This window comes from Lutjanus erythropterus, chromosome 23 (genome assembly GCF_056507025.1).
Source record: "Lutjanus erythropterus isolate fLutEry1 chromosome 23, fLutEry1.hap2, whole genome shotgun sequence".
In the NCBI taxonomy this organism is placed as follows: domain Eukaryota; kingdom Metazoa; phylum Chordata; class Actinopteri; order Lutjaniformes; family Lutjanidae; genus Lutjanus; species Lutjanus erythropterus.
The window spans coordinates 17,242,015-17,252,654 of NC_139339.1; the positions used below are offsets into that span (position 1 = coordinate 17,242,015).

Here is a 10,640-nt window from a genome sequence, read left to right on the forward strand (position 1 = left end):
AAAACGATCGTCAAAAAAATGTTGATTTTGACTTGATTGGAACTTAAATAAACATTTTCAATAAATACTAAGATGCTGCATGTTCCTCACCATAGGGGACAGACAGCTTCACTAATTCCAGGCATGTGTACGGAAAGAAACCATGTCACAGCATACAGTAAATGCAAACATTGACATTTTTGTGTGACCATGCTGCTGACTCATTTCACAACACACACACACACACACACACACACACACACACTGTGTTTCTGCACACAGGATCCAGTAATAGAACTCAAAAGTCAATTTCTTCTGTGTTGACTGACCTTTATGGCCCTCTGTCTGGCTTCAGTCAAATCTGATTATTAACAGGTCACCTCTTCCACGTGTGACGTTTATGGGAAATCAGTCTGGCTGAAGTGTGCCTCTGCGTGTGTGTTATTCCAGAACATTACAACATCTGTCAGAGCAGATTAGGATGAGAGGGACACAACCACAACACACCAGAAATCCCTTGAGGAAACAAACAAGGAGGTCCCATAAAACTGAGGATTTCCAGTCAGTCACTCTATAAACAAATGTTACGGTAACAGATCAGCACCAGAGACTCGGGGAAAAATGAGAATAAAAACGAATTCAACATTTCTTTCTGAGAAATCGCCTAATAAATACACTTTTACCGAAATGCCATTTATGCAGCAGAAATGCTTTGGTACAAATGGTACGATAATACCACAATGAAAGGTCCATGATACAACATTTTTTGCTGTATTAGAAAACAAAGAAAAATGACGACTTGAAAAAATGTCTTTTATGAACTAATAAATCTAATGTGTATAGTGTTTTTTGTTTGTATATATTTTTTTCTTGTACCTTAAAATGCTTCTGCTTTCCATCTTTAGGTTCCCATGGAAAGGCATAAAAAATCTCAGTGAAGAAACAATGACCTTGGTACAGTATTTCCTGTTTTTCTTAGAGGCTGTTTGTCCAGGTGACCAGTCGTGTTCACTGACAGGTTCCCATCTAACAGAAATCATTACATGTCTGTTCCTCATGGATGTAAGAATATACTGAATATCAAGATATCACAGTGAAAAACATCTCAAAAACATACTGGACACTAACAATATCTAACATGATGTTATATTATTTTATTATCTTTAAGGGGCTGCTTCTGACCGTTGCATTGTTTTTGTTTAGCATTTGTAATCATATATGAAGCAATCATTGCCAAAGACACTGCATGGCAATTTTAGGTCATGACTGGCTACTTTTATTTTATCTTATTTTATTCAAGACCGAAAACAAAAGGCCTTTAAATTAAAAGGAAAAACGAATTTTCTATGAAAAATACTGTACATATGTTTTTTTAGTTAACAAAAGTCCATTTTTTCAAGTCACGATTTTCTGCGTTTTGTTAATATAATGATAAATATCGCATCATGGACTTTTTACCGTGATATTATCATACCTGGAGTTTATGGTATCGGTATTACACTCCTACTATCATATGTAAGTAATGGAATTGTTGTTCTTCATCATTTAATTAGTGAAAAGAATTCTTGCATTTATTTAATTAATTTATTTAATTATGATGCTACACAATGCTGCCGCTTTTAACATTTTCTCAAGATATATGTTATTACAATCACCTTGCTATGTTTGTTGCAATCAGAAACTTTTTACTCTTCTTCTTCTTTGGGGTAACTTTTGACCCTGACCTGCGCCCTCTAGTGGATGGACTGTTTAACTTCCATGCCAACATACAGTACCATTACATCATTTGATTCGTTGTCTATTTTAGTATGTAAAAGTCTTTAGAGGTCAGCGGGAATGAAATTAAACCAAATTAATGCCCCAAATCACTGCAATAAATAATTCTGTAATGATACTGTTTTTCACTCAAGCAGCTCGCTCAAAACAAGCGAAAGATCAGAGGTGTGTTGACTGAGAAGTGTCTTTTCAAGGCCCAAACTCTTTTGCATGTGACAAAGTATCAGTCACACTGGCTTTTACTAACAACCTTATAAAGATGCTATCAAGGTCATATTGAGCCACAGGGAAGTAAAAATCTTGTTGTTTCCCATTAAGTTGTTGTTGTTCCTCTGTGTGATGCAAGGAAAACAGGTTTACTGCTGTATTATTTGAGGGTATTAGGTTACTGTGACAGACATCCAGTTATCTGACATCTGGTCAGGAAACATCGTAGTTGACTGCACTCTTTACCTGAGAAGTAGCCTGGTAATATGTAGTGCACAGCAGAGAATAACTCAATTAACATGGAGGTCAGTTGGTTTTCAAAACTGCCCAAAATATGTGTACATGTAGGATTAAGAGATACGAAATAATAATCAAATCAAACTTATAGAAATAACTATATAACTATATAGAAATGAAAAAATACATAATAAGAAGTTAGATAAGGAAATGAGAAAAGTTACATGCAACACATTTAAATTGCTCTCAACAAATTTGCTCATTCTTAAAGGTTTGCATTTATGTTTAAATAGGTCGCAGCTTATCATGACTTACATGTTTGTTTGTGGAGAGTGTACATGTTTGTCATAAACAGTGATGGCCTCTCTGTGACCCACTTACACTGACACTGCCCTTCATCCGCTAAATAATCATGCATAATTTAATGTATTTTGACCGCTCTAACCCAAGGAAATCATTTGTGTTTTCAAGGCACAAATGAAACAGCCCTGGTCAGAACACATTCTCATCATTATGCTGCCTTCAGGTGCCTGTTGGAAATAGTAGAGGTCATGCAGTGGTGCCTGGAGAGGTGGATATAATTTATGCCCCATTTTTTTTTTTTATTTAAGTGACCTGTCCAGCAAAGGATAAATGCCATGTGTCATAAACAGTGACATGTATGACTACTCTTGCATATTTAATTTAAATAGGACAGCGATATTTTCACAATCTTAACTTATACTGCTTAAATTCAGGAAGTAAGGATCATTACAAAATTCACATCATCTTCACATCTGGCCCACAGACACAACTACGTGATTGTGCATTTTGAGTGAACTTCTCCTTATTCCTCAGTCCATTTAAACATGAACACTGGACAACAATTCTCTGACCTCTCTGACCCTGAAAATAGGTCAGTAGTTTCTTTAGTAGTTCTGTAAACTGTAAACTAAACTTGGAACAGCTGATTGGCAGTAGATGTTGTCACCCACAGTGCGTCCATTATAAAATTATAAAAACATTACTTGGGTCCAGTTTGCAAATTTTTCTGGTGCTACACATGTATAATGATTATAATAACAATAATAATTAATTAATTAATTCATTCATTCATTCATTCATTGTACATAACCACTTATCGTTGAAGGGTCGCCCCTAAGATATTTATTTTTTCTTCTAAAAGACTAGAAATTGTTGAGTAAACTAATTAAAATAAAAGTGAATAATTTGTTTTGAATCATTACAAAATTAACTCAACCTCTATTTTTTCAAATTCAGTCAACTTAAAGTGGGTAACTTTTTAAAGTTAAAAGTTATTTTTACAGTGTATGTGTATGAGTAAAGCTAATTCTGATTCTGTGAGGGGGTTCATGCTTGTAGTTTTACATTTTAACCTTACAGAATTCATTCTCTGTGTTTTGTTTTCCTTATCATGACTGCATTTGTGTTTATTTATTCCTCTCTGTCACAATTATTGCTATGCACCTTTTTAGGTAATTAAATCATGTTTACATTACATGAACATATATGCCAGACCCAAAAAAACATTCTTACGAGCACTAAAATCCACAACTGGGACAATAAATGAGAGACACAAATTTACTTTTGTGTTCTTTTCTGTGTTCAGAAGTTATTTGTTGAACATTTCGTTTCTGGTGGAAACAGCACCTGTTATCTACATGTGTAAGACAAAGACTGATTGTTTGTTTGACCTTTTTCCTACATGTAAATCTGACACGACCTTCCTCAAAGGCTTCTGCTGATAGTGAGGTCAGGGAGAAATAAAAGGCAAAGAGAAAAGGTTTGTGAAACTTAAGAAAGGCCACAGAGATCAATGCATGCAAACCACAAGCAAGAAATTCAAATGTTTAACAAGCTTTTATTTTCTAGAGAAACAGTTTCTATAGTTTGATGCAGGATTTGTCTGCCTGCAGAAACACTAAGCACCAAGTTTTTGTTCTTGGTGAACAGCACCATCTGTTGGACTCTATGCAGTAATGCACTTCTCTGAACATTTTATATTTTACAGTGGTCTTTTACAAAAAGATTATGTGCACAACATACAAGTACGTTAATAACTAACTTATTTATGATCATTCTGTTTCAAGTTTTATTTATGGTTAAAACTGCACAATCTTAAACTCTCACAAACTTTAAATTCAATTGATTTGATGAGTCAAATTACTCAATTTTGTATATTGTGGCTTTTTTTCAATGTTTTTGAGCAACTGACATGTGTATCTTATGTTTTTTGGACTGAGTATCATTTAAAAATTAAAATTTAAAAAGTGATACCAATACCAGTGGTATTTACCATTTTTCCTGTGGTGATCAGCTGTGAACAAAACTACTTTTTCTTTGATGTCCAGAGCAAAAAGTAGTGAAATTAAGTTGAATGAACGTGATTTATGTAGGGAAATGAACAAAAAAAGTTTGCTGATGTTATGGGTTGACCTTCATTTCACTAAAATGAAACTTGGATCCTTTTTTATTAGTTGTTTCTCTTATCTCAATCTGTTAATGACTCATATAAAATTGCAGAGTTGGAGGCATCACCTTTTTTCAGACTCTGAAGGCGGGCACACCAGAACAGGCTTGAGAATCACAATAAAGCAGCAGATTTAAACAACAGTAAAGTCTTGAAAGTGTTAGACATACTCAATTAAATTTTACATAAGACATACAATGAGAATGAAAAAACTGAGTATTAAAGTTTACCCTAAATGTACCAAAATTAGTGGTACAATGTGTTGAGATTTTAAAAGAATGATTTCACTGAAAAATAAACCCATGTCCGCCAATGTGATGAAAAGATCCTGTAAGTCGTTTGAGAAGCTTTCTCAAAATAATAACGTAGCATATCAAAATAGGTCATTATTCTGAGATACTAACTCATTATTTTGCAATACTAAGTCAGTATTCTGGGGTAAGTTATAATTTTGAGATACTAACTATTATGAGAAAATTTCTCATTATTGAAAGATTCTATATCATCATTTTTAGAACCTGGGCTTCCATAGAAAACAAGTATGTGAAACTACAAAAAATAATTTGTGCAATAAATTAGCCACAAAAAGGCTCGTTCTTCTTCTTCTTCTTCTTCTTTTTTTTTTTTTTTTTTTTTTTTTTTTTTACCATTTTTACGCACCTTTACGCACCAATCACGTGGCTTCCACGCACCGCTGTTGGCGGCTCACGCACACTCGAGGGGTTAATTGGGGTCACCGTCACCGTGAGGAAGTTGATCGTCATTGAAGTGATGGCTGGTGATCAGGTGAGCCTGTAAATCGCGCCCTCGGTCGTGCAGAGGATGGTTGCCAACCCTGGTGGAGCTCTTTAGCACCAGAGGTTTTATAACCAAAATGAGGGCGACCCACTCCACACACAGCTTACTGCGTGTCTGCGTCCTGTCTGCTTTTATCTTCCTGCTGTGCTCCACCTGCTGCTTCACCGGAGCGGTGGCCTCCCATCACCCCACGTTGAAGCGCAGCCGTCGTTTCAGTCACCAGAGCGCAAATAAGCACGAAGGCGCGCACCATCGCCCGCTTACGGACGAGCAGAAGGCGGACCAGAACCTGCAGTTCATGTTGAGTTTGTACCAGAGCGCAGCCGGACCGGACGGCAGACCCAAACAACACCGGAAGTTCGGCTCCAACACTGTGCGTCTGCTCAGACCATCGGCGTCCTCAATGCACTACCTGCCTGCGTCCAGAGGTGAAATTAACTTTTGAGTGCAAGAAGAAGTATTCAGATTTACTTCTGTAAAATACCACACTGTGAAAGTACTCTACTACAAGTAAAAGTTCTGTATTTAAAAACAATGAGTTACAGTAAAGGTAAACTTCATCCTTCAGTTTGTCACAAACATTTAAAATCACTAAATTTTGAGGGTTGTGGTTTTCACTGGACAGGAGGGGTATGACACATTATAATCTGAAAAGTCACTAGTAACTATAAGAAGAGTTTATGCCTCTGATATGTAGTGGAGTAGAAATAGAAAGTTGAAATTGAAATACTAAAGTAAAGTATGAGTACCTTGAATTTGTACTTAAGTGCAGTAGCCTGTTTGAGTAAATGTACTTAGTTTCATTCCAGGTATCAGCGCCAACCAGCATCACAAATGAAATTTCTAACAGATTAACTTCTGGGTACAAGGAGCTAGGATTGGGCAGTGTCTATCAAAATGGCATATGATGATGTCTCAAGTGAGACGTTGCATTGGACGATATTGTTGCGTCTATAGGGGTCGTCTTCTCTGGACCACACGTCTGTAACTTAGTTATTAGTTATTTTCTTTCCCATGTGTCAAAAACAGAACTTGGGCAAATATCAGGGGGTCAGCACCTGAAGTACGGAGGTCTTTTAAATTATGATGTTACAAAGGTAAAGGAGTCTGTGATGACTGTCAGCCATCATGGTGGACGATGACAACATCCATCACCTGTTTGCAGTCCTTTACAAAACCCTCCCACAACATTGTAAGACTGTTGTGTAAATGCTTTTAATAAGTGTAACATACTCCAAACGTTCTAATAATCACATAGAGTAGTATTTGGGGGGTTAATTTTTGTAATATCAGTACTAAAGTATCAAAATATGCCTTTGTCATTTGATACCAAAGTTCAGTAGGAGTAAATCTCATCAGCGTCAGCAAGCCATTAAACATGCAGAAAGCTTTTACAAAGCTCTAATGCTGGTGGGAAACTACTGTTTGCTCTTTGCAGTTTGTTTTGACAGTTATTTATAATTTCTACATTGTCTGTCAGTTTCGTCAGGTTGGTCCAGTTTTCCAGGTTTCTCTAGCTGCTTCCAGGTCTTTGTCATTTTCTTTTGTTAAAATGCATTTGTTATTTGAAAAAGTACTGTTCTGGAACCAGTATTTAAGCTGTGGTAGCAGTATATGATTTAAAGTTTTTGAATGATATGCAGCAGACATTTCATGCTCTTTCTTCTTCTGTGTCTCCGTCTCACCTTCAGACCACCACTACAGCTTCACAGTCCAGTACAAACTCGACACTCTTCCCTCGGAGCAGCTGATCAGAGTCTCATTCATCCATCTCCGCTCTTCATCCTCTTCATCCCCCTCCTCCACTGCAACTTCAGGTACCACCCAGGCCCTGGAGCCGCCCCGCTGCAGGGCTCGGATCACCTCACTGGGCAATGACAGCTTGGTGACCCTGGAGCCACACGAGCGGTGGACAGAGACAGACATCACCGCACATGTCCAGCAGAGCAAGAGCCAGGGTGCGAGGGGGCACCTGACTCTCACTGCCCAGTACTGGTGCACCGAACCTGGGCAAGCTGAAAAGGATGCCAGCCTCTCAAGGTGGTGGACTGGAGGAAGAAAAAGATGGAGTGGTGAATCTCATCTGGAAGTCCCGTCTCTTCTTTTATACCTGGAAGAGGAGCGGGAAGTGAAAGACTGGATGGGGGACTTGTTTGGGATGGAGGGGGAGAACATCATGAGGCGAATAGGGCAGTGGCATCCTTCGGTTCGCCGCCGCCGCCGGTCCAAAGACCTTTCATCTTCAGAGCCCAAGGATCCTTCGCTGGATGCTCTGAAAAACGCCCCTACTTCCTCCTCCTCGTTCTCCACCTCCCCCTCTGCCTCCATTATCTCAGACATCCCCAACTACAAACACAAAACTGGTACGCCCAAGAACCGCTGCAGGCTCCACTCGTTCCGCCTCTCCTTCGATGAGCTCGGCTGGGGTCACTACTTCATCGCTCCTCCCGTGTACAACCCACGGTTCTGCCAGGGAAACTGCCCACGGGTGCTCCACTACGGCTATCACTCCCCCAACCACGCCATCATCCAGACAGTCATCAATGACCTGGGCGTCGGGGACGTTCCACCTCCGTCCTGCGTGCCTTATAAGTACATGCCCATGAGCGTGCTGGTCGTGCACAAGAAGAAGGTGGAGTACAGGGAGATGGAGGACATGGTGGCGGAGTCGTGCACGTGTCGCTAAAGACTCTGGAGCAGACTTGAATGACTCGATCTGAGGAAAAGAGACTAAAGGGGGCAGATTTGGTGGGTCATTTGTTTGATCTACAGCTTCGTGGCTAACCATAATGAGCTTGAGACTGGAAGGAGGAAGTTGTTGTGGTTTCAGATCTTCACCATCCCTGTTAAAGCACTTTAAAAGGCAGCGGCTGAATGTAACTCTGACCTGTGAAGAACTATATGGGTTGTGAAGACTATTTATGTCTATTTACTGATTTTGTTTTTTTTTTTGGAATAATTGTTCTGTGAGCTGTTAAAGCACTGTGCAGATTGATGAATGTGCTGGTCGCTAAATTCATAGTCATTAATGTAAGTTTCTACTGAGATCAAAGGGAGCTGGTAAATTTGGAAGCACTTTAAGCCACTTAAGGGCAACATAACCAACTTTAAGTGGTAATTTAACTAAGCTAAACCTGACTTCCAGGATAACTAATTCAAATTAATTTAACTTTGACATTAACTTCATTAAATTGACCCTCCCAAAGTCCTGCTCCTTCAGGAACATGGGTCAACATGGTCCTGCTATGTGCTAGGCTCATCTATATTGCAGTGTGTTTAAAAGATGTGGCTGGGGGACCTGTAAAAATGACGTGTATATAGTCACATCTTAAGTTAGCTAATGTAAAAAAAAAACACCAGTTAGCTAGCTAATCTGCATCGATCCTTAGCTATTCTGTTACATCTGATTGCTGATGTTTGCAAAATGCCAGCTAACAGTTAGCTCACGTAAATAAACACTGACTAGTTAACTAATCTACATCAATCTTAAGCTAGTTAGTTATAGCAAAATGCTAGCTAAGTATCATTTTCCTAACATTAGCTATCTTAGGATGTGGCTGTATAAGCTATATATTACTTTTGCAGGTCTCCCAGGAACATCTTTTAACCATCTTCAAAATGATTTTCTTATCGACATAGACTCAGAAAATCAAAGTACAGGACACAGAAAAGGTGAAAGCTGACTGAGGTTCCACCGGTTCCACTTGCCCAATTGTTATTTTAGCACTGAGCGAAAAATTGGTGGGACTTACATTCAAGTGACTAAACATCAGGGGTACCTTTTTAAGAAAACTGCTCTAACTTGACACTGTTTAATTTTTTTGTAATATTAAACTGAGGGCACTGTAGAATCCATCTTCGATCTTCAACCTCAGACCACAGCCACCTAATGAATATTTTCTTTCTTGTGTGTGTGTGTTCGTGTGTGTGTGTGTGTATTCATTGTTCTCTTTTAAAAAACCTGATCTGTGTTTCACATCAGGGCTTTGATTCTCAGAAAAACGGCAACAAAACCTGTATTTTTGTGCTTAAAAAGGAAAAAAAAAATGGGATAATGTTTGAGGCTGCATTCTGCTGTAGGAAATTAGAAACTTCTAAAAAGAAAAAATTTTAATGGACGGGAAGTCGACTCAATGTAACTGTGAAGGCCTTGTGACGTCACATTTTTGCATTTTGTACATATTTATAATGTGAGCAGTCTCCAAAAAATTTGAAACAAGTGCCTATCTTAGAAAAACACACAAAGAAGAAATGTTATAGTGGAAAAGAAAAGTTTTTTTTTTTTTTTATCACGAGTGACAATGGTTAATAAAATAAAATGCATCTGTACTAAAGCTTAATTTATTGTTGTTTTTTATTTTCTTGAAAAGTGTATTCTGTTGTAGAATACTGTTAGAATTATTTGCAATTTCAGTCTTGAGGTTGAAGCCAAGATGGATGAGCTGAGGAGCTAAGAAGATCATTTGGTTGATCAAAAGTACAGGAACAGTTAGTTTTGTATAATAATAAGGGAGAAATTGACATTTTAGGAAATGAGCTCATTCACTTTTGTGTAAAAACAATTATTTCCTGTTCTCTTGGGAGTCTGCTGGATGCTGGGCAACTGGTTTGTCCCATAACTTTCTGTGAAATGGCTGTATATTTGTGCAAATTCAGTGCAAAACGGCACAATTTAACATGTTTTCTGCTGACAGTCACAAATCTGAATTCTGCAAAGGATGCACTTGACTGCAGTACCTCACTTTGGTGCCACCAGGTGGCAGAATGACACATAATGCGACAGAGATTCCCTGTACCACTGAGATTGTTCATTCTGATACCAAACAAAAACCTTCGTGATTCAAACAATTTTAGAAATGGTTTAGCAACATGAATTTTCCCCACATAATTACTTTAATAAAATCATTGAAAAGTAAGTGCTGGTTTCACAAAATACTCCGTTATAAAAAGTATGGGTGGAAAGTACATTTAATAAAGTGCTGTACTTAAGTACAGTTTTGAAGAATTTTCTATTTCCTGTTATACCTCTAAGGTAAAAGAGAGTAACCTGATAACATATAACATTCCCATAACGTTTGTGGAATGTTCCTTCCATGTTTCTATTCAGTAACCCTCCCACAATGTTTCAAGAATGTTTTTTGGGATCATATTTGATCATATTTTCTGAGGTTCC

General features: G+C 38.1%; 1 protein-coding gene across 1 annotated transcript; it reads left to right on the forward strand.

Annotated features, from left to right (window-relative positions):
* Positions 1-5,385: 5,385 nt before the first annotated feature.
* On the forward strand, positions 5,386-9,793 carry bmp15 (bone morphogenetic protein 15). The gene is made up of 2 exons (XM_084712570.1): positions 5,386-5,895; positions 7,159-9,793. The coding sequence occupies exons 1-2, from the start codon at positions 5,544-5,546 to the stop codon at positions 8,151-8,153; spliced, it is 1,347 nt and encodes a 448-aa protein (XP_084568696.1). The 5' UTR covers positions 5,386-5,543; the 3' UTR covers positions 8,154-9,793.
* Positions 9,794-10,640: the final 847 nt, after the last annotated feature.